General features: G+C 48.0%; 10 protein-coding genes across 10 annotated transcripts; 7 read left to right on the top strand and 3 right to left on the bottom strand.

Annotated features, from left to right (window-relative positions):
* Positions 1–93: 93 nt before the first annotated feature.
* Positions 94–1,650, bottom strand: LACBIDRAFT_294204 (60S acidic ribosomal protein P0). Its single transcript, XM_001880653.1, has 6 exons — positions 1,570–1,650; positions 1,466–1,513; positions 1,330–1,412; positions 552–1,270; positions 253–384; positions 94–196 (listed from the first exon to the last, which is right to left on the bottom strand). The coding sequence occupies exons 3-6, from the start codon at positions 1,394–1,396 to the stop codon at positions 176–178; spliced, it is 939 nt and encodes a 312-aa protein (XP_001880688.1). The 5' UTR covers positions 1,397–1,412; positions 1,466–1,513; positions 1,570–1,650; the 3' UTR covers positions 94–175.
* A 220-nt stretch (positions 1,651–1,870) lies between these two features.
* Positions 1,871–7,054, top strand: LACBIDRAFT_294203 (uncharacterized protein; the record flags this gene model as incomplete). Its single annotated transcript, XM_001880891.1, has 9 exons — positions 1,871–1,938; positions 1,987–2,236; positions 2,372–2,624; positions 2,679–5,056; positions 5,192–5,340; positions 5,391–5,749; positions 5,813–5,877; positions 5,918–6,958; positions 7,013–7,054. The coding sequence occupies 9 exons, from the start codon at positions 1,871–1,873 to the stop codon at positions 7,052–7,054; spliced, it is 4,605 nt and encodes a 1,534-aa protein (XP_001880926.1).
* A 260-nt stretch (positions 7,055–7,314) lies between these two features.
* On the bottom strand, positions 7,315–9,256 carry LACBIDRAFT_249916 (uncharacterized protein; the record flags this gene model as incomplete). The annotated part of the gene is made up of 8 exons (XM_001880652.1): positions 7,315–7,516; positions 7,572–7,843; positions 7,908–8,279; positions 8,336–8,426; positions 8,497–8,567; positions 8,624–8,740; positions 8,792–8,937; positions 8,995–9,256. The coding sequence occupies 8 exons, from the start codon at positions 9,254–9,256 to the stop codon at positions 7,315–7,317; spliced, it is 1,533 nt and encodes a 510-aa protein (XP_001880687.1).
* Positions 9,257–9,710: 454 nt separating this feature from the next.
* On the top strand, positions 9,711–11,882 carry LACBIDRAFT_297160 (uncharacterized protein; the record flags this gene model as incomplete). The annotated part of the gene is made up of 7 exons (XM_001880890.1): positions 9,711–10,058; positions 10,114–10,303; positions 10,357–10,451; positions 10,504–10,817; positions 10,868–11,269; positions 11,317–11,779; positions 11,829–11,882. The coding sequence occupies 7 exons, from the start codon at positions 9,711–9,713 to the stop codon at positions 11,880–11,882; spliced, it is 1,866 nt and encodes a 621-aa protein (XP_001880925.1).
* An 802-nt stretch (positions 11,883–12,684) lies between these two features.
* On the top strand, positions 12,685–14,845 carry LACBIDRAFT_297159 (uncharacterized protein; the record flags this gene model as incomplete). The annotated part of the gene is made up of 5 exons (XM_001880889.1): positions 12,685–13,035; positions 13,085–13,271; positions 13,325–13,766; positions 13,820–14,209; positions 14,263–14,845. The coding sequence occupies 5 exons, from the start codon at positions 12,685–12,687 to the stop codon at positions 14,843–14,845; spliced, it is 1,953 nt and encodes a 650-aa protein (XP_001880924.1).
* Positions 14,846–15,044: 199 nt separating this feature from the next.
* On the top strand, positions 15,045–16,522 carry LACBIDRAFT_297158 (uncharacterized protein; the record flags this gene model as incomplete). Its single annotated transcript, XM_001880888.1, has 3 exons — positions 15,045–15,162; positions 15,215–15,421; positions 15,474–16,522. 3 exons carry the CDS (start codon positions 15,045–15,047, stop codon positions 16,520–16,522), a joined length of 1,374 nt encoding a protein of 457 aa, XP_001880923.1.
* A 263-nt stretch (positions 16,523–16,785) lies between these two features.
* On the top strand, positions 16,786–18,237 carry LACBIDRAFT_297157 (uncharacterized protein; the record flags this gene model as incomplete). Its single annotated transcript, XM_001880887.1, has 1 exon — positions 16,786–18,237. One exon carries the CDS (start codon positions 16,786–16,788, stop codon positions 18,235–18,237), a length of 1,452 nt encoding a protein of 483 aa, XP_001880922.1.
* A 246-nt stretch (positions 18,238–18,483) lies between these two features.
* On the top strand, positions 18,484–19,407 carry LACBIDRAFT_297156 (uncharacterized protein; the record flags this gene model as incomplete). The annotated part of the gene is made up of 5 exons (XM_001880886.1): positions 18,484–18,525; positions 18,572–18,822; positions 18,871–19,069; positions 19,119–19,271; positions 19,321–19,407. The coding sequence occupies 5 exons, from the start codon at positions 18,484–18,486 to the stop codon at positions 19,405–19,407; spliced, it is 732 nt and encodes a 243-aa protein (XP_001880921.1).
* A 1,225-nt stretch (positions 19,408–20,632) lies between these two features.
* On the top strand, positions 20,633–23,152 carry LACBIDRAFT_297155 (MFS Git1p-related glycerophosphoinositol and glycerophosphocholine permease; the record flags this gene model as incomplete). Its single annotated transcript, XM_001880885.1, has 21 exons — positions 20,633–20,682; positions 20,738–20,763; positions 20,823–20,849; positions 20,898–20,906; positions 20,958–21,062; positions 21,113–21,150; positions 21,203–21,306; positions 21,360–21,481; positions 21,538–21,598; positions 21,647–21,868; positions 21,924–21,930; positions 21,982–22,013; positions 22,068–22,124; positions 22,180–22,249; positions 22,301–22,359; positions 22,407–22,431; positions 22,486–22,639; positions 22,697–22,717; positions 22,772–22,828; positions 22,880–22,962; positions 23,015–23,152. The coding sequence occupies 21 exons, from the start codon at positions 20,633–20,635 to the stop codon at positions 23,150–23,152; spliced, it is 1,467 nt and encodes a 488-aa protein (XP_001880920.1).
* Positions 23,153–23,468: 316 nt separating this feature from the next.
* LACBIDRAFT_294199 (uncharacterized protein) lies at positions 23,469–26,322 on the bottom strand (the record flags this gene model as incomplete). Its single annotated transcript, XM_001880651.1, has 7 exons — positions 23,469–23,785; positions 23,843–23,978; positions 24,032–24,148; positions 24,276–24,364; positions 24,595–26,052; positions 26,121–26,127; positions 26,319–26,322. The coding sequence occupies 7 exons, from the start codon at positions 26,320–26,322 to the stop codon at positions 23,731–23,733; spliced, it is 1,866 nt and encodes a 621-aa protein (XP_001880686.1). The 3' UTR covers positions 23,469–23,730.
* Positions 26,323–26,327: the final 5 nt, after the last annotated feature.

The raw sequence follows: 26,327 nt of genomic DNA, 5'->3' as shown, positions 1-26,327 counted from the left end.
TGAGTGGACCGGCGTGGATTTAGTGGAGCAAGATGGCAAGCCATCCTTAGGATTTCCCCTTACGGATCTTCCACTATAATCCCACAAATGCATCCGCAATATCAGGAAATCATTATTTTCATCAGTACAACACAACAATATGTTCAGATACACGATGCGGAACTCCGGAAACCCTCTAATCGAACAGACCGAAGCCCTATAAATCTGAGTGAGTCTCGACCTACTGCATACAGGATTACCGAAGGAACACACCATGTCATCGTCGGACTCCTCCTCCTTCTCTGGCTCCTTCTCTTCCACCACGGCCGCTGCGGCAGCGGGTGCGGCCTCTTCAGCCGGAGCTGCTGATGCGAAAGCATCAGGATTGGCGAGGTACTCCTTGACCTGCACATTGAACAATGAGCATAATTATCAACGGAAGCGCGTCAATCATCGTAAAAATCAGATAAAAAAGAAATCGACAATGCACCCCTTGAGACGCTCCGAATTTTCAGTGTATTTTAAATTAAATCATGTGGATTGTACCACAATCCAACAAAGAAAACACGTACCTTCTCAGAACCTTCAAACGTGTACTCAGTAGCGAGCGAGATAGCGATGAGGTTTTTATAGGCATTGACAAGGGTGTGGGTAACCGAGACGATAGTCGGGTAGTTGAGAGCCAATGAAATGGCGGCAACCGTCTTGATACCAGACAAGAAGCGGTCGATGAGCTCTTTCTCATCAATGTCCAGAACATCGGGAGAGAAAATGTTGCCCTGATCGAAGATTTGCACGACAGTCATACCGTATGTGAACGGTGAAATGTTAAGCATGTTGAGGAGGGTTGCCTCAGAGGTTCCAACACGTGTCCCGGCAACGACGACCTTAACATCGGACACGATTTCGATGGTACCACGAGCAATTTTGGTGGGGACACCGAGAGCCTGGAAGAACGAAGTCTTGCCGGGCTCCATACCAGTGTTACCGGCTGGGACAGTGACATCCTTGGGGGCAAAGGCACCGGCACGAGCTGGGGCAGCAACTTTGTTGGCGACAATGATTTCACGAATCTCTTTGAGGTCTTCGTCAGTGAAGACGAATCCGATGTTACCCTTGACGTAGGGGAGGAGTCGCTCGTATTGAGGGTATTCGGCTAGGATAGAGCGAAGGGCGCGTCGGACCATGGTGTTCTTGCCCATCAAGACGACACCCTTGCCACGGAGGGCTACACGAATTTGATGCATCTGATTTGAACCAACATTGTCGACATTGACCAAGAAAATGGAGGCTGGGACATGTCTAAGTTAAGATAGACCACGAGAAAGAGGAAAGATAAGATGAGCGCACCGTATTTGTTGAGAAGCTCCTTTAATTTCTCAAAGTAGATTCCCTTGTCAGCACGAGAAGCACCCATTGTAAATTTGATTTATCTGCAGGGTCTATCAGCCAAACCAACAGAGTTGGTCTATAGGATGAGACTAACAGTGTTTTGGATTAAGTGAAGATGTTGCCTCCCGATTGACCTCTGCCGCTTAGAGAACAAAATAAGAAAACAAGGTGTGATGTTATGGAGCGTCCTAAACGTACCTGGTAGTGCCAATGGATATTTCAAGGCAACTTGTTGAGGGTGAAGACGAAGTTGAGTCGAAACTTTGTGTGGTGGTTCCCGTGGGAAGAACGTTAAGGTTTGTCATTGAACACCCGCTGCGGTAATTGCCGAACGCCTTTCGCTGGCATCGGTTCAAATTTCTTCAACGATTGCTTGTCACGGCCTCTTTGGCCTGTAGACCTTTCTTTGAGGGGCGCTCGACTGTAGAGCACGCCTATTGTTGGAAATACACGACCTCCCCCCTCGCCGCGACGTACGAAATTGCTTCTATGCAATGGAATGTTGCGATGGTGCCAACTTCCTGTCCGTGTGTTGGATAGGAGCGCTACACCAAGTATTGGCATTCGGTATGTTCACTCCTACATAGGGGTGTTATGATATTGAATTTGACCTAGCCACTACGCACGCAAACCCGTCGGTTCGACCTCTATTTTTTCGTCAAGTGCATCTAGGCCGCCCATCTGTGCTCACACACATAGCAACATCTTAAAACGATGCTGCAATACGCGACCCTCGCATCTTGCACGTTCAGCTGTTTCTGCCCCCCAATCCCTCTCAACAAACAAGCTTGATGCTTGTAACATTGAGCCCGTCCCTCTCTCTGAACTTGCAAAACCCGCCGCCTGCTTCTCTTCGCTTGAGACTGTGAGCGACGAACTGAGTGCTTCGACCCTCAGTGAAATTTTATCTTCGAGAGACTCTCCTTCTGTGAATGTTCTTGTAGTTTTGTATACTCGGGCGAAGCGTCAAGACATGCTCTCTTGCCTTTCATCGGTGCAGTTTACCGAGCTTTTGGGGATTTGTGGAACGCACCTTCTGGCCGATGAGGGTCGGGTGCACTCTGTATATCATTCTCAGCGTATGTTACAAGATCAAGGTAGTCGAGGGGCGGAGGGTGAGGCTGTTCATTGGAAATTTATGTTGAAAGTCCTTGGGGATAAAGAACTTTTGGGGTATGACTTGGAGGAGGTTGATCGTTATTGGATGATGCTGGCGTTGCTGAAGACAGTAGCTCATGGATCTGCACTTACAGGTGAGAGGAACATCATTTCTTGCTGCAATCCTCTGATGCTCTGTATCGCTGCAGCTTCAACTCGTGAAGTTCTTTCTCTGGCGAATATCCAGTACCTGAAGATTCGCCATCAACCCCACAGCGAGATCCACATGCCATACTTTCGCACCTTCTTGAGCATGAACCGGGAATGGTCAATAACTGCCTTGAAGCATCTCAGTCACTTGCTCAAACTTCATCCAGGCGCAGCTTCCAACTATTCCAGTCTGTTTTGGCAAGCCACAGCTCAAAGGGGGCATGATTTACCGTTGCAACTCAAAGCTGAAATTTTGGACATGGTGTTTACTCGCGCGACCTCCCCTCCTTCTAACGTCACGCGATCATCACCACTCCGGATGTCGTCGGATCCCAAAGGAAATCATCTGAAAACATATAGTGTTTCTCAGCTGGGTTCGATCCTATCTTCTGTTGTATTTCCTGGTTACAGCCCAGAGTTTTCTCCAATTTCGCTCAAGCAATGGGCCGTGAAACAAGTGAAGGAAGCATTTGCGCCAAGTTTGCCTGTTGATGCGCGTTGGGACAATCTCTTGTTGCTGTCAGTCTCCAGGTTGTTGAGAGAGTCCTCTTTAGCCTCTGGGCTGTCGCTGAACAGTGCTTGGAGGACGAAGAACACCGTGTGGTCAACCATTCTCATGCTTGCAGTTTTGGAACAGACGTTTTCGGTAATGAAACTCGATGTTCTGCTCCGAAACGAAGTCCAGGGAATCTCGAGGCCCTTATGGAGAGTATGGAAAAAAATTGATATTTCTCGCACGCCAATCGACGTCACGCGTTCGGTTGTCGCAGGGTTCTTTCGCATTGCCGCATTGTCGATTGATAAACCGTTGACCGATGGATGTTTCCGGTACTGCAAAGAACGTTCGTTGTGGACGGACCGAACGGGCGAGGAATCTGTCATGACCGCTCAAACCGCGTACGTTATCGCCGCCTATGTAATGGCTTCGGCATCATGCCGTGGACGGGACTGGTCAGGCATCTTCTCGAGTATCTCATCTGCATTTACGGGCACACAGTGGAGAGATCAAGTAGTGACGGAGCTTATTACTCTCTACGCTTCACAAGACGTTGAAACGGGTGCCAATCTCGTTTCTTTCAGTCAAACCAATGGCATATACCCATCGATCAGCGCCGTTCGAGTCCTCAGCCTGGCCCTCATTGCAACACAAGAATGGGATCTTTTGGTTCCCTTCCTTTGGGAGCCTCGATTTCCACGAGCACACATCGAACATCTGCTGGTTTCAATCCTTCGTGTTTTTCAGACGCAACGGCGAGAGTTAGCTGATGTATCTCTGGTGGAAGTTTTGGGTAAATGTATGTTAAAATTGTACGCTCACTTGCCACCGGCGCCAACGTCCAGATACCCCATTCGCTATTTTTTCTCTGTCATGGTTGCAACACGTTATGGCGCTGTGGCTGTCGACATAATTGAAGCCATCCATCACAGCAGTCCGGGTTTTTTTACCATGCGTGTATTCACTCGCTTGGCCCGTCAGCTGGTTGCGCACGGCGAACCTAGTGTTGCCCTCCGTTTGCTCCGCCTCGCCGAGAGCGGTGCTGCTTCTCGCCCACTGGACGATATGAGAAGAAAGCTTACCATGTCTCTGCACAACTCGGGAGCCCACAATCTGGCCCGGAAAACTTCCCACCGCATCACAAGGCGGACTCGCCGAGATATGTTGATTCGAGCAGTCCATTTCCGTCGAATTCCCACTGATCGCTTCAACAAGCTTCACATCATTCCTATCGCTACAGCAGTCCCTGAAGACGGACCGACCATTCGGCACGCGGTGTCTCTGCTAGTCAACGCAAATCGACCTCACGCCGCTCGAAAGCTTTTCGCACGAACATTTCACAAACTGGATTCAAAAGTTTGCACTGTGATTGGAAACATCATCCTCCATGGCCCCTCACGTAGCCTCGAGGAACGAAATGGCCGATTGGTTCGCCAGACCTTGCGGATAAAAGACTTTTTGATGCATCATTATGGATTTGTTCCTGACCGAGCCACGCTCAACATTATTCTGAAGACTCTTTTTAAATGGCGAACTGGGATTGACTCGCAGAAACTCAAGCGGCTTTTTGATCAAGTAATACGGCAGGGTTATCCAGCTTCTGTAAAATGGCATCAACGCCATGGTGTGCCATTTGGGACACCACCGTCGTCCCCAGTACTGTTGTCATTTCCCTCTCTCACGTCGCACATCTCATTCGAGAAACATGTTCGACCCATGTACAAGATGTTCATCAAAGCATTTTACCTACGGAATGACGTTCACGCGGCCAAGAAGGTGGTTGGTATTTTGAAAGAGGAAGAGGTGATAGCTCTGAAGGAGCGAGAGAAACGGAATGCTGCACGTCGTATGGGTATTATCAAGAAACGGAAAAGGGCTGTTGTAAAATAAAGTACTTGAATAAATTTAGTAGACACATTATTTATGATCGTTACCTGATGTCGACCAACATCCGAACAACCAAGGTGAGAAGGTGTCTCCTCGTAAAAAAACCTCACCAATGCCAATTTTGCCCAGCGTAAGCTCGACGACGCATTCCAAATATTAGACAATGCTGTCGCTCCGACAGAGCATCGTCCTCCACCACCGAAGAGGTCCAACACTTCGCACTCTCTCTACTCAACTTTGGCAAAATACGGCATCAAATCAAAAGAACACAGTCAACCGTTCGTTCATCTCGTTATTCTTTGTTTCCCTCATTGTCATCTCCCCATAGCACTGTAGCGACGCCGGGCAAGAGTACTCCCCACCTGACTGCCATTCTGACGCGAGCTGCGACACGGACGAAGAATGCTTTCCCATTCAGATTTTCTTCACAACCTCAGTCTTTCTCTCCCTCCCTTTCCTTCCCCAGTAATGTAGAGTACCGCCCATCGTCCCTTCCATCGTTTCTTTCCCGTCTTTCGACATTCAGGCTTACAACCTATGCAAACAAACCATCAGCTATCGATGCGGTCGCTGCCGCAAAGTGCGGATGGACCAATGACGGCAAAGATAGATTGGTCTGCGGCCTATGCAGTAGCTCCTGGGCTGTCGCAGGAAGGGAGGGTATGAATCGAGATGCTGGTAAGGAAGGTAAGCTCGTCTTTACCGTTTTTTTCTGACCCGATCGTGTCAAGCGAATGTATTAATTGAGAGACAACGAATATCCTTGGTGGAGGCTCATAAGAATCGGTGTCCTTGGAAAACGCGCCAGTGTGACCGTACGTCGTTTTAACCGCGTTCCCTTCCAACGTTGACAAGTGGTTGCTTCTCTCTAGCCTCCATCTACTGCATCCCATTGCAATCACCAACGGTGATGGTCAGGGACGTCAAAGCTGCAGCCATGTCTTTGAACGCAGTCCTAGAAGACGTCACGATAAAGCACCCTCTGGTACGTTTGCGTCCAAAGTGAAGAACCTTCCTCACTCCAAGTCCATCCAGAATCAATCTCAACTAAGTTCACTTCGAACGGCTGTGGCGTCATTCAAGCCACCCATGCGACTCACATCTGACAACACGCCGAATGGCGCTGATCATCAGTCTCCTGCTTCCTCACCCTCCGCAGTGGAAGAACCAGAAGAGGAACCGTCGGAGACTGCGATTCTGACCGCTCTTTTTGGTTGGACTCTTGTCAAGTCCGCACCCCCGATCGCCTCTCGGAGGGTATCAGCGGTACGAACAAGTTCCGCAGTACCCTCTGGCCCTGCGTCGCCCTCAATGTCAAACTCAGTATCGCGACCAGCAACCCCGCCACCAGCCAGCAAAGGGGATGCCATATCGTTTCAAATACCATCCAACTTGTTAAAAACCAAGGACAGCGCACTGCTGCAATGCAACCTATGCCAGCGTCGGATTGGTCTATGGGCTTTTGCACCTCGCCAAACCACCGAGCAGAAAGTCCACACACAGGAAGATCCTGACAAGCCTTCCACACAACGTCCCAGAAAACCTATGCCCCAACGCCCCTTCGATTTATTGAAAGAACATCGTTCTTATTGTCCATATGTGGTCCGCTCTACTGTCGTCCCATCTATGTCTATACCAGTCCAGGAATCATCCTCATCTTCTCGCGTCGAGCTGACACGTTCAACGACATCCTCTTCAAATTTGCAGGGGACAAATGGAGCACTGGACGGTTGGCGTGCAGTTCTCACTGTTGTCCTTCGCTACGGAATGGCTCAACGACAAATGGTGGAATATCATATTCGTGGATTGGACGATGCAACCAATACAAATGGGATTGCAGAACCTATGGAAGTCGATAACGTCAAGGCGATGGTTGCTGGAGTGAAGAGCAAAGGGGTGAGTCTTATGTTGCACAAACCAAAGTCGAGCAGAACTAAAAGTGTTCTGTAGGGTAAGGATTTGCTCAAGTATGTCAGGGGGCTCTTAGGTTGATCTGGTTTTTTTTAATTCGGGTTGCTTCATATGATCTCTACCTCTTGTCACCCCGACTTTGTATATACCTCTTTCAATTTTTCAAGTGCAACCTGTAACAGAATTGTTTGCTTTTCCATTAATGGATCGAATGATGAAATCTACCGTATAAGAGGCAAGTAAGGGATCCAGGTCTTTGTCGCTAACCCTCATCCTATTAACCTTCTTGAGATGGTCGGCGTCGCTCAACATCTGCTTGAAATATCGTGCCTAAAATTGCTTCAATATAGCCGTCGCATAGAATGTGAAAAACAAACCTCCTGTTCTTCGACGAGCGTCCAAGCGTCCCCAGCTCTGCCTGCACGCGCAGTGCGTCCAACTCGGTGAACGTACTTGCGCATGTCGACAGGTACATCATAATTCACGACATGGGATACGTGGGTGATATCTATGCCTCGCGAAATCAAGTCAGAGCAAATCAAACTGATTACGAACATGTTAGCACTTTTCGGCAAAAAACTTGGGAATCTTGACGTACATATGGATTTGTTGCGCCTTGAACTGGTCTAAAATGGCTTTTCGCTCGCTAGGAGGGAGATCACTGGAGTAGGCGCGTGCGATGATTGACTCTTCACCAGCGGTTCCAGGCTCCTTCTCCAACCGCGCCTCCTCAAAAAACTCAAAAAGACGGACGAGACGCGTTGTCGAATCGGCAGATTTCGTAAATACCAGCACATTTCTCATTTTTTGTCGGTGAATGAGATGGAAGAAAACCAGCGGCTTTTTCGAGGAATTAGATACAATCATATGCTCCTGGAGGTTCAACGAAACTCGTTAGATAATAACTCTTTTAACTTCAAAAAAGAAACTCAACGGTTAGCGTCGGTGGCATAGAATAGTTTTCTAAGACATGTAGCTCCTCGCCATCCGTTCTGCTTTGCACAATAAAGTATTTGGGATCTCGTAAGTTCAGAGCAGCGATCTTTGCAGGATCTCGCGTAAGGGTTGCCGAGAAGAGCAATTTTTGACAGGAAGTCTCTTTTTCTTCATGCTGAAATGCTGGAATGTCAGGAAGGGACAGCCTTTGTAAGAAGGCTGGAGAAAGTCCATCCGATTCCGGTAGGGAATGTGGAGAGGGTGAGCTCGAAGAGGAACTGCTTTTTACGTGAGGTCTGGTAGCTGCGAGAACTCGCGACAGCCAGTCTTGGAAAGACTGCGCCAAAAGTCGGTCGGCCTCGTCAATCACCTGTGTGCCGGAAGGGAAGATTGAGGACGCCGCTTCCCACCAAAACAAGGACTCACAAGAAATCTAAGGTGCTGTAAAGAGAAGTTAGGCGTCCCCATAAGATGATCCATCAATCGTCCCGGGGTGCATATTAGAATGTCGACTTTGCTAGAACCTCCTTGGATGCTGAATTGCTAGGGTAGCGTCGGTGTCCGGCGAATATAAAGAAGATGTTTACCTCGGTAACACATTATTCACCAATTGTGCTTGTTCATGCGCGAAGGAGTTCTGACCTGTAGCCGTCCCGATCTGTGAAATAGAAAAAAGTGGGAAAAAACGTCCATATCTACGACGAAGGAACTCACCTTAAGACCTCGGTTGTTGGTGATAGCTTCAAATGTTTCCCGGACTTGAGAGACCAGATCTCGTGTAGGCAACACCACAAGTGCACGCAAGCGAGTGACGATACGTGGGGAAAGAGTCTAATGCACCATCCTTAAAACGCCTTCGTACTCTAAGCTTGAAGAAAATACCTCAACTATCGGAAGCACATAGGCCAAGGTCTTCCCACTACCTGTGGGAGCTGAAATACAAACGTCTCTTGGAGGATCATAGGGAAGATAAAGACGTCTGGCTAGCGGATCATGGGGAAGGAGAAACGGCAAGAGACTCGTCTGCACTAATAAGAAGGTGTGGTTCGTTTAGCTTGGACCACCGAAGACTTATCAACACTTACCTGCAAATAGCTCTGTAATACCAATGCTTTTCAGACGCTTTCGAATCTTGGCGCTCAAACGCGTCCCTCCATCATCGTCCTCGGCATCAGGTATTGGAAGAATAGTCGATGGGTGAACGACATCCGCGTCAATTAGAGCCTGGTCTAACCCTTGAAGCGCAAGAACAGATTTCGATGGTGCGTCAGGTAATGATGGTAGGGGAAAGGATGGTAACGCTTTGATTGATGGCTCGAAATCTCCCACTGGTTCGTCGATTTCCATTTCCTCAGCGACGAGATCATCTAGTACTGCGACGTCCTCAACTTCCAGCCTTGGACGCTTCACTGGGCGTTGAGTTTTCTTAGACTCGTACACCACTTGAGTTTGTGGAGATTCTGCATTTTGATTTGAGGGATTTATTGGATCCAGTGGTCTCGCTCCGTCTTCATGATTAGTTTCTATCTTAGGCTTCTGTTTTCGACGTTCCTTCTTGCGTTTGAGATACCTCTGTTTTGCTTTTGTCCTCTCCTACTGCGAAGACGTTCATTTAGCTTTAACAAATGAGATGCGGATATTGCAGACCTTTGGTGCTTCTAAGGAGGTAGCCATCAAGGTCATTTGAAATGTTGCAATATTCAATATTCAGGGTTAGGCCTGGGATGAGCGCATGCCACTTGACCATTTTCTTCGATCTCCGATGTATAAACTTTCAACAACTACTTTCTTGCAGCAGAGAATGTCAACACCCGCCACACCATTTCCGCTTGAACGTGCTTTATTTGCTACCACCGCACGTCTCATTTCATGTCTCGTTACAGAATCTCTTACTAGGGCGTATTACCTTCCACTCCACCTTGCCAATGCACCTATTGGTGTGGCCGTTATTCTCGCAGGAAATGTGCATCCAGACAAGACCGCTTTCGATGCGGGGGATGTTATCGCTGTTGTTGCCTTACGCCACCCCCCCGTCTTTCGAGGCGAGGTGAAGTCAAGTCGAGGTCGGGCAATCGGGCTGTTGGATCCACAGGACTTACATCACCTGGTGTTCCTTACCAGCAAGACAGTGATTGAGGGGATATCTGAGGTGAATCAACTTCACGGACAGCTTCATTTGTCGCGTTTATTATCTGGGATTTTAGCATGAAGAGTTGTGCTCTTCCATTGCTGAATCTCTCGCGAGCGCAGGTTGGACGATCACCGAACCCTTTCAATTGCACCTGTGCACGGATCCTATATCTCTCTGGAATACTTTCGCTACTGGCATAAATTTAGATCAAGGATTATTGGTGGATATTGCAAGTGAATTATCCAGCGCAGTAAAATGGCAAAGTCAGATCTCCGTAATACATGGCAAGATTTTATGGAGTGACAATTCTTGACAGCCCATTCTTACCAGCATCCTCCAATTGCTCCATTATTCACATCCGCCAGCATCGATTGGGAACAGTCAATCGTAGAAGGACACCCGACCCACCCTGTGCGATGCACTTTGTTTCTTGGTGCCGATTATCTTAACGGTCCCCTGCTAGATGCACAAAACTCGGCGGTTTTTACCACCTCTCCCTGATTTCCTTCCGGGATCTTACGATCTGTATCACCCAAAGCTTAGACTGATATCCGTACCAAGAGAAAACTTAAAAGTCACCTACAACTTCGAAGCTTTGTCCCAGCCAATCCTTGACGCCGTGACGAAGAGTTCAGGTCAACATTTTAGTGCCCCGGATGGCCATGTGGTTGTGCCCGTTCATGAACTACAATTGCTTCACATCGAAGCCAAATTTCCCGACGCCATCATTTACCCAGCGCAATTCAGTCTCCCACTGCTTGCACAACAAAGTTTAAGGTACACTTCTTATGTCTTCCTTCGACATTGTTACTCAGTCTTTTGCCTAGATCAGTTCTTGTTCCAGATGCATACCGCGATCTCCACCTCAAACTTGGAGTCGGTATCAAGCTCACCTCCGCAGTGCGAACTATATCCCCGGAGTCAGCATATCTCGGACCTCGATTCTCCGCCAAGGTTGTGCCCGTTCTGGCATTGGATCCCAACGTCGTCACCGTCGCCAAGGAACTGGCCAGTGTGGTGCATGGCCACGCAGATGGGGAAATCGCAAAGCATTGTTCTGCAATTATTCGAGAGTCTCCTGAGAGTACGAGCGAGGAACGGCAAGAACGTTTGATTGTTTGTACCGCTCTTGTGGAGAGTGGGCACGCAGGCATCGATGGACATCTTCCTTCAGTTATTCGCGTGTTTGGTCTCGACAATGACGACAAACGTGCATTTTGGTTTGAAAAGTGCGTTCTCATTCGATTCACGGAGATTGGCTCTCACGTTATGCCAGGTTTGTGCAGGTTTTCTTCCAGGCTTTTCTCCCGCCAATGCTTCAGAATGGAGTGGCGTTTGAATGTCATCCACAGAATTGTGTAGCCCGTTTCGACATTCACACAAAAGAGTTGAAAGGGTTTATCATCCGAGACTTTGGTGGACTTCGCGTCCACCGAGAGACTCTGCTGGCTACCACTGGCGTGGAGCTTGACTTCCTTGATGGACACTCCATTATAGCTGCTGATCTGGATGACGTGTACACCCGAATGTATCACACAGTTTTCCACAACCATCTCCAGCAACTCATACGGGTCCTCGGATTGCACTACAATGGACGTGGCTGGAAAATTGTACGGGATCAACTAGGGAGAAGCATACCTCAGGACCATCCCCTTCACAAGGCCTGGCTTTGTCCGGATAGGACATCCCTTCCAGGGAAATGTTTTCTGCGCATGCGAATGGCAGGGATGTACAGATTTGTAAGTTTATTTCCTATAAGTTTAGACTTCGCTCTTACACAGTTAACAGCACCTGCATGCCCCATTTCCCAATCTGATACATTATCAAGGTGCCGAAGAATGAGTTTTGATATTGATAAGTAGTTCGTTTCGACGTATCTACTAAGATGCATCTATGACGACTTTGTGAACAGACAGTGGCGTTTCGATGTTTTTCTCTGCATCAGCGGAACGTCCTTGTAGGTCCCGAAAACACTTGGCAGCACGCTAAATCTCTCCTCCATTTTTCCCAACTGCTCGTATCTCATTCCCATTCGTGCAACCTCGTGCGAACGCCAACCCAGCCCAATAAAAGTTACAGTAACAAAAGTAGGGTGCAAAGCAGTTTGACAATACTGCATGACTGGGGCGATTACCGTCGTCCAACCGTGAGGCTTCGGCTCCGACAACGTCATTGCTAAGAATTGCATCATCGCCGATCGGTTCAATCGGACCGAATCTACCCGAGATTATCAGATAAAACTTCATCAGTTCATCTCCAGACTATCTCATCTCCTCGATCATATCTGGACCCCCTCAATCACAACTCTGACTGAGCCTTGGGGTACGCATTTTTAACAACTTATGTTGGCTTTGGAGTCCCTTGACACCTTGCTTCAAGGACTAGCCTACCAACTACATCCAAACTCCATCAAGTCGACATCAAGACGACAAGCAGTCTCCTGCAAGCACTTTAAAGCACATTAATTTCCCTGCCGTGTCCGCCTCGAGTTCTTCCCCTTTATTTCGTTTTGTACGAGTTTCGATTTTGCCCCAAGTCTACCCCTGATTGACGTTTGGATTACAGGCCTTGCCACTAAATTCTCGTCGAACATTCTACTACACTCATTGGTCCCAGGCCTACAACTCCCACTTTATACCTTGATATGTCATCTGGATCTGGCTTACCTCCGCGGCAACATGCAGAATTCGCTGTAATGTCCCGCCTCATATCATGCCTCGTAACGGAAAAGCTACTTCCCGCCTTCTACATTCCCACAAAAAGCTCTTACCCAGCGTCGGGCATAATGGTCGTTATCTCACCACGTAAGCTGCTGCCGAGCGACCCTCTGAATCCAAATGATATATTTGTTGTCGTACCTCTCCACCATGCCCCCGTGCTGCTGAAGGACGATTGTCTCCACACGTACGGACGTCGCGTAGGCCTTGTCGACCCTTTGGATATGCTGCCCGTTATATATGAACCAACTGAACGGTCTCCAATAGAGGATATAAATGTTTGTGATGCTTTCGCCCGCGTTATATCAATGCTGACCATGCAGATAGTATTTATTTCCAGTAAAGACATTGGCTTGCCTTACCTCCCATATCTCTAATATCGACTGTTCTCCTACGCTAAACATTGCCTCGGACCCAATTGCGCTATGGAGAAGATGTGTTGAACACATAGCGGTCGAAGAATCTCTCCGTCAAAGTATCGAGAAAGAGCTCCAAAGCTCCGTTGAGTGGCAAGGTGACATTGATTCTTCCGCATGCACACGTAGAAAGTAATCTTAACATGTCAAGTCCTGGCTTATCAAAACCCGCCTATCTGCCCTTCTCTACAATCTCCCTCCATTCAGTGGGAACAAAGCCTCCTGGCGGGGCACCCAACACACCCAGTATGTTGTTTGCTGGTAGAACACCTACGGGGGCCTGACTCTTTTCAAAAGATGCATCGGGCTAGGATGGTCAACAATGGCCCTCCAGATTTTGACTGGTATCACCCGCTGATCCGCTTTGTGAGAGTCCCACGATCGAGTGTGCTCCTCAATGGATATATGGAAGACATCAGTTTGTCTCTGGCCCAAAAGGCTGCGGACTATTCGGGGCGGTGTTTACCTCCAACCAACGCCTCCGTGTTTTTGCCAGTTCACGAACTTCAAGTTGACAACATCCTCGCGAAATTTCCCGACGTCGAAGTCCTTCAGGATATCTGCATCCCAGGACTTGCCCAATCTAGTATCAGGTTCGTACTACGGCCCGTATACAATTGCCTCACTAAACATGTGTGTAAACTAGGACGGTCATCGTTCGTCATCTTCCAGGAATGGCTTTAAAGCTTTCTGTGGGAGTTAAAATATCCTCGGCGTTAAGAACCATCTCCCACTTTACTGCGGACTTTGGTCCCCGATTCTCGTCACAAATTGTCCCGAAACTTTCGATGAATCGAGATATTCTGTCGGTCGAGCTTGAACCTGCAAGCGCTATCTATCACACCCCCGATCCTGATATTGCGAAGCACCTGACCGTTGTCATAAGAGAGGAATATCAACCCGCTGTTGGCGAGGTTGTTATTGTCTGTGCTGCTCTTTTAGAGACGGATCATTCAGGAATCCCTGCCTCCATGTCAGCAGTTCAGCACGTTTTAAATTTACGAACTGAACAAAGCTGCGCCAAGTTTTTGGACAGGTAACTGTCAGCCATCAATGGTTTATCAGCACTGACCACCCTGAAAATTATAGATACATTCGCATCGCATGTGAGGCTCTTCTGCCGGCCCTTCTTTATAACGGGGTTGCATTTGAAGCCCATGCTCAAAATCTTCTGGCTCGCTTCGATAAGAAGACGGGGGAACTTCTCGGGTTTGTTATTCGCGACCTCGGTGGACTCCGCATCCATCCTCCCACTCTCCGAATGTCCACGGGGGTCGATTTTCAGTTTCTCCCTGGTCACTGTATTGCGACGGAAACGTTGGACGAAATTTACCCCAAGTTCTATCATACATTCGTGCACAACCATATCCAGCGATTAATTCGGGTGCTCGGTTTGCATTACAGTGGTATGGGATGGCAAATATTAAGGGAACACATGGAATCGGTCATTCCTGATCACCACCGTCTTCGAAAGTTGTGGTTGCATTCAGATAGCAAATTTGTCTCGTCGAAATGTCTTCTACGCATGCGAATCCGTGATTCCTACCGCGATGTGAGAAACCTTCATTCCCTCTTATCGACGGATTTTTCAAATGTTTCGACCCAGATGGTGTACAGCCCTTACCCAAACCTGATCCAATATGACCCTGTGTGGAACGAACTTAAAGATTAGCTACTCGTCTTGACCCCATAATATCTTATCAGATAAAATATTTCTGAGATCAACCATCAAGGCACAGAAAATGCTAAGCACACAGCTTTGCCAGCGCTTCTCTGAGGGATACCTCGCATTTGCCCGCGCTGAACTGCTTTTGAACTTGACTTCGCTTCCAAGACTCATATCCATGTATTCCCATTCTTAAAAGCCCGAAATGTCAGCTAAAGATTTGGAGCTGGGAACCCTTATCGTCGTGATCCTCAAGGCCAGGAACCTTAACGATAAACATTCTATTCGAAAACAGGATGCGTTCGCCCAAGCCACGCTGAATGGCATGTTTCTACCCATTTCTTCGTTACTTCGTCGTCGACAACTTTTAATCAGGAGTGACAAAGAAAACCCATGTAGACATCAAGGGTGGCCAGCATCCAGAGTGGGATGCAGAATTAAGATTCGCTGTTCTGGAGAATGGTGCTGGCAAGCCTCGGAAGCTCGAGGTAGCATGTTTCTCGAAGGAACCAAGATCAGATGATCTCCTGGGTAGAGGCACGGTCGACATATCTGATACGCTCAAGACTGGAGAATTCGATGGTGAGCTGTCGTCGCACAATTGCATTCCCTACTTCTCATTCCATTACTATAGACTGGATCAGCCTGGACATTGACGGGGTAGCCCGTGGTGAATTGTATCTTGAAATGACATATTATGCCAATTCGGTTGCGCCAGCTGTAGCGATGGGAGGGCTTGCTGTACCATCATACTTGAAGGAGGGTGTTCAGCGGAGGCCTTCTAAACTTCTACGATCGGATCGACTTTCTCGACCCAGTCAGGCAATTAATTTTCCACCTCCACAAAATTCAACATCCACTCAGGTTCGCAAGAGCACTCCTAATTACGCCCTTCCTATCCTCCCTCCTTCTCTCGCTCCCGCAAGACCTACTCCCACTCCCAACATAAGGAATGAACCCCATCACTCAAGGCGCCCCACTGATGTCTTACAACATAAAACTTCGAATCAAGCTACTGGCGTTCCAATTTCATCTTTAGATTCCTCGCGAAATCCACTGACGGCCCCTTTGCCATCAATTTTGCGACCAGGAAGTGCTCAGCCTCCAACCAGCTCAAATTCTCCACCATCTGGCCATATCCGGCAGTTGTCAACTGCTCCTCCATCACTGAATAATCCCTATGTACTTCCTGCTGTCACAGCCTCACAACAATATATTCACGGCGTAATACCCCCTGGAGCTCAAAATGGGCAACCTTCGCCTTACCATACACACAATCCATACCCAGTTTCCACTTCGATCAACCCATACATAACTAACACTTCCCCGACGCAATCGAGAGTTGACACTGTCGCTTCCCCTACCTTCGTGTCTGGAGGGTTTTATATCCCTGCGCCTGCCCTCCCACCCGTCAGGGAAACAAACCCTTATATGTCTACCTACCCCCGCGGCCGTGAATTCGATCCTTATGGTCAACACTTGCCAACGCGATACCAAACCCCGCTGCCCCTGCCCCAACGCTCACCTCCTGCCGGTCGAGCCTTTTCACCTACGGTTGGTCCAGATGTGGCTCGCTTGGAAGCTCTGCGACGGGTAGAGGAAGATGCAGCGCAGAGGAGGCAGCAAGAACTGAAAGATCTTGAACTTGCCCTACAGCTCGACAGAGAGCTGAACCTGACGTAGTCTACTTTTCAACATATAGAGGGATTTGGAGAACGCAGCATTTAACTCATTCTACCGTACCACATCATGTAAAGTTTCTGTCAGGTTGTCAATGTAGACGAAGTTACATGAAATTATGAAATTATAAATATTTTCTCCAACTTCCAATTACTACCTGCAACCATGTAGTAAGTCATGCCTTCGATCATCCTTTCCATTCGTCTGAGATTTCTTAACTTCAATAGTGGCATCTGTTAGAGCCCGGCGTCGCTCTTGAGGAAAAAATGAGCAGAGAAGAAGTACTTATTTCACTTGGAGAGTCGATTGCGACTTTAGAGTCCAAGCGAACCTATTTGCTTCAGGAAGTCAACGCCGTCGAACAAGAACTTGGAGAACAAAAATCCAGGCATGCTAGTATCGTCAACGAGATCACCCCACTATACAAGCTGCCTAACGAACTCCTCGTGATCATCTTGACCACATCCCACCAGCTCACCTCGAGGGCGAAATATCCATTTACCGTTTTAGCTTCTCATGTTTCGAGCCGCTGGCGTCAGGTTGTTTTGGCAACCCCATTTTTGTGGAACGACATCGACATGGATATTCGGCCATTGAGCCATATCCGCGGACGCACACTTCAAAGGCTCTCTGCCCACCTCACGCGTTCTGATCCGTGTCATCTCGATATTTCACTTTCATTTGGCCTCACAGAAGAAGTAGCGCCTTACCTCGAACTTATTTCTGCTCATTCGAAACGTTGGCGAAGATTGTCTATAGTGGCAAGAAGGGAGAAAGTCAACGACATCAACATGTTTCTTCGCCCTGCCATCACGCCTGCTTTGCAACATTTGTCCCTCCATGTCGGGACACCGCAGGATGGGTTGCTCTCCCCGCGGGTAGCTTACCGACACGTTTGCCCTCAAATTCTATTGGCCGGTGCGCCGTCTCTTTCTTTTGTGCGGCTTGCCGGCCTGGCATTGGGCAACATGCATCCCGCTTCAAATGTCATTTCCACACTTCATCTTGACGGATGGACGCGCCATTACATGACACATAATCAGTTCAAAACAGTTTTCGAAGGATTGCCTTCTCTCGTCAACCTGTCCATGAACCAGTTATGCATCCATCACCCTCGTGATCCGCTAGCAATCACAGCTCCTATCCGTTTGCCATTGTTACGGTCTTTGCGGATACGTGGTCCCTGCGCACCACCTCACCGGCTACTGAGCCTCTTAAGATTGCCTGCCCTCGAATCACTTTCGCTCCTAGACATGGATACATTCGATTCTGATATAATCCCGACGGTGCAGATCCTATCTTTGGATTCATGCGCGTTCGGTGAAACTGAGATTTTTAACCTCTTTGCTGCATTCCCTGCGGTGGTCCACCTGGGATTCGATGAATCTGTGCCAGACATTTACGAGATGCTATGTCCAATGTCGGAAGACTCGGACACTCTCATACCCTGGCCCAGCTTGCGAAGTCTCGCTGTGAGAGAGCTACAGACCATTGACGTGGACCCTCTTTGCGCGATGATTTCCAAGCGGGCAGAGTCCGGTAAGCCGCTTGCAACGGCATCGCTCGATCGACGGAGCCGACATATGTTGAAATCCAATGCAAAACATCAGCATCGGATAAAGTGGTTGGAAGAGAGGTTGGGGGTTGACAAGGCTCTATCTGAGGAGGTGTGGCCAGCGGGACTTGAGTATAACGATCCACACGACCTTTTGGAGTAAAACTGGACTACGTGAGATTATGTGCAAATTATGTTGTAATCATGCACTATTTTAAATTTACATGTTGTAGTAAGCTCGGTCTTGGCTCAGTAATCGCAAACAGTAAGACTCGGCGACTCACTTTCTCTTATCCATCCTATGTTCCTGAGCTCTTTATCATAACCTCTAACCTACCTGCTCGGCCTTCTTCATCATTCCAACCATTCCAACGTATTCCAACCGTATCGATCATCTTGCAACCCTGTCATGGCCACTCGTGTCGTTAAAATAACCGTAGTAACCGATTTTGTAAGTCTGCTCACCCTTAGCGCTTGCATTTTCTGACAATTCCAAGGTATGCGCAAACTGCTGCATTAGCCAGCATGAACTGCTCAATGCTATTACATTCTGCAAAGATACCTTGCACCTCCCCCTAGCATTCCAGCTCGAACACTTGCCATTTCGCCTCCTATGCTCTGAGTCAGTGAATGATGATTCCCCCAAAGTCGAAAAGGTCGACTTCCTCACAACCCATCTTGGCCAAGAGAGGTTTTCCAAACTCAAGAATGATGTATCAAAATGGGCAGAAGAGAAGGGTATCCCCATGTCAGCTCTCTTGGACAATCCCATTCAGATTACTGATGTTTGTCACAGATCTTTCAAGGGGGTCATAAGCCAAACCATTCGCGCTCACCGACTGTGTCAGAAAGCATACAAGATGGGTGGTCAGAAGCTACAAGTCCCAATATTGTGTGCTGTTTTCAAAGCACATATGGAAGATGGGTTGGATATTGCAAACATAGGCGTTCTTGCGGATTTGGCAGAGTCTGTTGGTTTGATGGGAAGAGAAGAGGTATGTCCCTTTTTGGTGCGAATTTACATGGGTGCTCACATTGTGTTAGGCTGTCAAATTTCTTGAATCGGATGAACTGGAAAAGGAAGTCAACGATATGTGCAACGCGGCTCGATCAAAAGGCATAACTGGTGTCCCAATGACAATCATAGATGGAAAATGGGCTGTTAGTGGTGGTCAGTCCTCGGAAGTTTTCATCCAGGTAAAAGAGATAAGATTACTTTTCTAAAACGCTCAAATTTTTGCCATAGATCTTCAAGAAACTTGCAGCTGCTGGAATCCACTCTGCCCCGTCACCTTTTGCGGGACCCGTTGTGGAGACTGGAATTTGCGTTTAGCAGAATTTCTCAAGTGCTCTGGACAGCCCTTTCCGCTCAGCAGTACTCTCTTTCTTGAAACTGTGCCCTTTTATTCCATCTACATCTTGTATATCCATGTTCTTCTTTGCACCTCAATTTTACTGGTCCGATGCACGGCCAGATCGGAAACCACACACGCCCGTTCGAATGAACGTCAATATCAAGCGCATTACTTATCTGGTCATTTGGGCTCTTCAAATATGTGCGCATAGCACATCGCCCTTTATGTCCCAAGCGGGGCGTGGCAGCGTTGGACCTATATTCTGTCACGACATTACATGGGGGCAGCTGACGAGAACTCGTACCCTTGAGCCGCATTAATGCCACCACTTCTCAGCCTCAAGTTTCCCCTTCCATCCCGGACTTTAGTCAACAAGATTGATATCAAGGAACGGAGGGGTGTGGTGTTCGGTCAGCTCCATTCGATGACCGAAAGGAGTTGCAGGAAATTGATAACGAGATAATGCAGGAGAGCAGACAAATCGACAAGGATTCGGTCAGCGCAGCGATGTGGAGTGTATGAGCGTATCCTGAGTAAGTACCTGCATCAAAATTATATGTATTGTGTCAAGCAATTGGCGAGGACAACACTAAGAGTCTGTGTCAGTGCACCAATGACTATTTTTATCATCGGAGCAACATGATCACATGCACCTTGCATCTAAAAATAACTGAACGGTACACAACTTGACCATCGCACATCTACACCTATCTATACTTCCACGGAGTCTCTAAGTATAACGAGATACTTTTTACAGTGGCAACATCAAATTTTCCGAATCAACGTTCAACATACGGTCGGTGACGACGTCGATGTAGGTCTGACTCCGAATTTCATCAATCTCTCCCATTGGATTCCCTCACTGGCGACGTGCGCAACTGTGGGCGTTTGGAAGGGTTATCGACCGGACCACAAACGTGCGTTGCTGAAGAAACACTGGCGCGTAGATCCGTGCAGACGATTCCCCAGCGGATACTCACTCCAGCATCCTGTGTACACATACTGTGTTCAAACTGTCCGCATGGCAGATTACCTCATCTCACGGTGCTGCAGAAGACCGACTTTTGATGGACCATGATGCATGATACTTCGCTTCCACCGCTCAAATAATATAAAAGAAGCCATGCCCGAGAAACCCTAACGACCAACTACTCGCGCCACTTTACCACCACAGCAGTGCTAATCTACGATTCACTACGAAGAATGGCGACCACTTTCAAGGAGCGTCTCAAAACCGTCTCGCTCATCTTTGCGTATGCCATATTTTATGCCCTATGATGTATCACGACGTCACTAAGCGATTCATAGTTGCGGTACTGCTCTATTTTCAGATGGTATGTATCTCATCTAGTATTTAAATTTTATGAGTTTCGCCCTAATTGCTTGATTCCAGGATACGCTAACGGTGTGATTGGAAGTGGTGCGTGCCATGTCCAATGCTTGCTGCTTCTTATTCACCTTTCTCCAGTGAATACATGTCAGTTCCAACTCCCATGATTTCGCGTTTGGTTGACGCCCTGTCTGATAGTGTTGAGCCGCATCTACGGGGCAGATGAGCTTGCCCACCACAACTACAGCCGCATTTTGAGTAGTGTCGCCTTTGCTGGAACGATCGTGGGCATGTTGACCTTTGGTCAGTAATTTTAACCCTTCTTATCATGCCTGCCCTCATCATTCCCTTAGGTTACCTTTCGGACAAGATTGGAAGAAAATTTGGGATGGTAAGTTGTTTTCTAGAGTTGCAGAGTGTGTTATTCACCTCAAGTCTGATAGATGACAGCTACTGGCATTGTCGCTCTATTTTCACTGCTATCAGCTGCTTCTGCTGGTGCTCACGGCAGTATTGGTGGACTCCTCAGTATGCTCAGTGCCATGCGGTGCGTATGACGGCACAGGCAGATCGACAATTGCAATTTACATGTCCATTCAGTTTCCTCTTAGGAATCGGTGTCGGTGCGGAATACCCTTGCGGCTCTGTTTCTGCTTCGGAGCAATCTGAGGAAAAGGGCATTCACAAGAACGCTCAGCATCGATGGTTTGCTCTAGCTACAAGTACGATAGAATTACCTTTACCTGTCTGTATCATTGACCATCACTAATTATTTCAGATGCGATGATTGATTTCGGCTTCGTTGTCGCAGCATTTGTGCCTCTGGTCCTATTTTGGATGTACGTTCTTCCATAATGCAACATTTTCAACCTTCTGACTTGATCTAGCTTCGGCGAGCACCACCTTCGAGCTGTCTGGCGCCTGTCTTTGGGATTGGGGGTTGTTCCCGCACTGGCCGTGTTTATCTGGCGTCTATCCATGGAAGAGCCCACCCGTTACAAGAAGGACTCCATGAAACATGCCAAAATACCATACCGGCTCATCCTCAAGCGCTACGGGGGCTCGTTGGCTGCGATTTCTGCTACCTGGTTTCTTTATGATATCATCACGTATGCATGTTTCCATCACTACCCAAGAATCGATTTTTACCCCTCTTTTCCTTAGGTATCCTGTGCGTACGATTTGGGCATTGCAACCAAACTATACTCTAATCCGTTGATAGTTTGGGATATATTCCTCTATCATTGTTGATCGGTAAGCCCAATCGATTATCTTTATACCCCGACCCTTTCTCATATCTTTTGTTAGTGTCACTGGCGGATCATCTGCTCTTTCTGTAGTGTTCGGCTGGAACGTTATCATCAAGCAAGTCCGAGTCGTTCAACACGCATTTGACTGACATGCTAAATTCACTTTCCAGTTTGTTCTATATGCCTGGCACAATTGGAGGTGCATTTATCGTTGACTATCTGGGCCCAAAATGGACTATGGTACTCAAGTTTATTGAGATATCTAAGTAACCTTCTGATTTGGAACATGAGATCACTGGTCTCCTTTTTCAAGCGTTGATTGGGTTCATCATGAGTGGACTCTATAAACAGTACGTATCGACAGCTTTATCTCCTGTGCCTGTTAATCATTCTTCAGTTTGACGGAGCATGTTGCTGCCTTTGCTGTTGGGTACCCGCTTAACTATGATGCCCACTTACTTACGCTCCAGTTGCAGGTTGTGTATGGCATCTTCCTCAGTTTCGGAGAACTTGGTCCTGGTAATTGCTTGGGATTACTGGCTAGCAAGAGTAGCCCCACTGCCGTGCGCGGGCAATTCTATGGCATTGCAGCAGCAATTGGGAAGGTTGGAGCATTTATTGGAATCTGGAGTGAGTGATCTGAGCTAGGTGCTTTTTTTTTTTACAAACCCGGTTAACCCTCTGCAGTCTTCCCCCCTATAATTCAAGGTAAAATTCGGACACTGCTGGTGCAACGTTTATGGCCACTGAACAAAAAACTAGATTTCGGAGGAGCCAATACTGACAAAGGAAACACTGGCCCTTTCTGGATTGGGAGTGGTACATCATGATCATTGCGTCCTCGGTGTGGTGCTCATCAGTCATGAACAGGTTTCGCTGTCCTTAGTGCTCTTATTACGTTGTTTTTCATCCGACCTCTTTCCCATGACGGAATGGTGGAGGAAGACCGTGCAGTAAATCATCTTTTTCGATTAGGTCCATTCCAGTCCTGATTGGTCACTGTAGTTCCGCGAATATCTGGAGGCGAACGGTTACGATACGAGCGCAATGGGGTTGAAGCAGACAGATCCAGATTTCTCAGCTTCAATTGACGAGAAGGAACCGAATGTTGACACGAAGATTGCTGACAGTGTAGCGGCATAAGCAAATGAGCAACAAATGAGTTGACCGTTTCGTATGACACGGTTGTCCTAATCAATACCCCCATTATCACATCTCAATGCTGTATCGTCTAATATGTCTCTTCGTGTAAGTAAATTGGAATGGGGTATCATTGTACTTTGACTGGAAGAAAGTCCGCTGAACTTGAAAATTTTTGAGATCAACAATTTCAGAGGGTTACCGTTCCGTGTCAAAATTTAGTCTCGTTTCGAGCCTTGATCTGGTGAAGTGGCAGTTGAGTGAAGGCAAGATGCAGAGGCAGAGCATCACAGTATCATCTCCGAAAGCGCATGGGAGTCTCGTTGGTAATGGGTCAATTCTGGGCTGGGTATCCACAAGTCGAGTGTTACGGTGACTTCATCCGAGTATTATATCGCTGCTAAGGCAGTCATTTGCCTTCTTGCTGAATGGATACCCTTAAAACACCGCTCTCATCATCGAAGCCGTACCAACGAGGCTTACGACTCTATGAGCATTTCAAAGACTTTCATTCCAGTGTAGGCAATGTTCATTATGATCCTTTTTGCAGACGAGATCTTCGATTAAAGGGAGTGTGGCGTTCATTGCTCCATAGCATTGCCGTCTCCAGCACCTTTGGTCTTCGAAAGCTCATTTCTAATTCCACAACGTTACTATTGAATTCAAAACAGAGGAAAACTGGCCCATGCTCACCTTAGTTGCACACTAAACTCATCCTCAATGTCGTCATCATCCCAGTTGTCTTCCCAGAGTTTATCCCCTCCCGACTTCGCAGCGCCCGGTGCTACACCACTCAGATGCGCCAAATCCGTTTCAGAATCGTCCCAGTCTGATAGTAGGGATAAAAAATTCGTTGATCGTGAAGAAGGGAGGCCTGCAAACCTGCTACGGCAAACTCTTCAAACTCATCATCCTCTTCTAGGACTCCTACGGCAGCCGGATTCTCTCCCTTCGAAGTATCGACAGGCTGTGATGTATCTGTGGATTTAGATGTGGACGCTGATGTGGCCATGATAGTCGTGGAATAGAAGTTTTGATGATGCAGACCCTCAGACGATAAAGGAGTGTCACGCGCGAAGTTTAATATGACGCGTCCTCTGGTCGCGACGCGTGGGAATTATCTTACAAGAAGAAACGATGAATGTATAATGAGTGAGGTAAGTATGGCTCAGGTGGAAAGGTATTTGAGAGAAGGAGAGAGCAGTAGGACGTAATCTACCAAAAAAAGTCAGAACAAGTCAAGAACTAGAGTACTTAAGGACCGTAGCATGATGATCCCGTTGAGTTAGAGTAGATATAGGCGGCAGGAAGAAAAGAATGAAAGGAGACCATACCACAATAGTCAACCAAGAATCTGACATGTACAGGGAGGAATATGGGGGGAAGAAAGGAAAATGCGCATTTGTGCCTCTTGTAGGTAGTTCTTTCTGTAGGCGAGGTTTCACTCTTCATCCGGAATGTCGTGAACCTCGTCGGGGATATTGGGGACGCTCGCTGCGGTCTCCGAATGCAACTTTGAAAGAGCATTTGTCTCGAGTAAGTTGACAATGTCTTCGATGTCAGTGCCAGTGCTCTTAAATGAGTTAAGCTCTTCCGTCTTCTCATCCACTTCAGTGTCAACGAGGGTATCATTGGTATCCAGGGAGGAAAGCACAGGGCTCTGCTTGGATTCTTTCCCATCGCAGAATCCCCCCTCAGGTTCATGTGGCTCACCGACTTGAATCGAAAGGTCAACGTCAGAATCAGAGAAGACAGCAGATGTGTCCTCAACCGCATCCGCATGGCTAACCGCATCTACTATTGCTTCAAGCGTCTGCTCGTCTTTGTTGTGCTCTTCCACATTATTGTCCGGCTCCCTTAACCCTGCAATGGCAACGATGGCGTCATCAACCTCAGCGTTGGAAGCCGGCATTTCCTTTGTGGCACTTGCCACAACCTTTGGTTTCGAAGCCTTTCGATTTGATGGAGGACTACGGGCAACGGAGGCAGGCGAGGCAGTTGGGGGCGTTCTGGCCTTAGACAAAGAAGCAGCAGTAGGTTTGCTCAAACGGTCAGCAGAGCTACTGCTCAGCGTAGGCTTCTTAGTGGGGGTTGGCAGCTGAGGTTGGACATTTCGAGATCGCGCAAGCGATGCTGCTGTAGGTGCAAACAAGCCAGTCGAAGGGGTCTTTGGCCGAGATGTAGGTGATTTGGAATTGGCTACGCTTGAAACTGGTTTAGAAGGGGTTTTCGACCGCAATGGGGTGCTCGGGATGGGGGGCTTGGTAGCCGCTCTCCGGGCGGAAGTCGTTGATGTGACGGATTGGCCAGTATGTTGCGGTTTAAGCGGTTGGATTGTTGAGGAAGCCAACGATTGCTTTGGACCTGGCGATTTTACAGGAGTCTTTGGACGAGGATTGGGAGGATTAGATGCTGCAGCTCTCGACTTCGTTGCTATTGACGCCCGAGCTGAAGTGGCGGATTTCGTTTTAGTCAAGGAAGGCGCGTCCAAATTGTCCTGTCGCGGCGATTGTGAAGGTCCGGGTGTGGCAGGCTCCACTTCAATTGTGACCGGTAAAGCGTTGTCCACAGGCACTTCGGCTGTGGCAATAGGCGTATCGGGGATGGTGATCGGAGCTGGTGGTAGCAAAGGTGTCGTGGTTGGTTGTGTAGGTGGTGGTGGACGGATGTAAGACGGTAGAACGACAGGAGGCTTGTCAGTGGTTGCGAAAGGCCTTGGTGGCCATTCGCGTTTCTCTTTCACCTCCTTCGTCGAGTCTCCGTTGGTTTGTGAGATTACGCTCGAGCTACGAGAGGCACTAGGTGCAGGGAGGGGCCCTGAAGAACTGACCCGCTTGGTCTGGTTCTCGAATCGTCCAATTAGATTGGCAACGCTCGCGCGCGGACGTTCATCTGGCAGGGGCCTGGACGGCGAAGTCAGTGAACGGCGAAAGGCGCGGCAATGACACGACAGATGGCGTAACCCACGTACATTGGTGCTATAGAAAGCAGAAGAAGAAAAAGTGAGAACTATCAAGTAAAAGGATGAAGAGGTCTGCGGCACTGCGGTAGACGTTGGTGAAGAGAAAGTGTCTTGAAAGAGTCCGAAAGACGGTTTGTGCTAAATGTAAGTATGTAATTTCAAGGTTGCCCAAGCAACGGCCATTCTTGGTGCCAACTACATCCTCACTCATTGAAT

This window comes from Laccaria bicolor, genomic scaffold (genome assembly GCF_000143565.1).
Source record: "Laccaria bicolor S238N-H82 LACBIscaffold_11 genomic scaffold, whole genome shotgun sequence".
Lineage (NCBI taxonomy): Eukaryota > Fungi > Basidiomycota > Agaricomycetes > Agaricales > Hydnangiaceae > Laccaria > Laccaria bicolor.
Note: the sequence above shows the minus strand (reverse complement) of the source record. Positions and strands in the feature narration are given on the sequence as shown.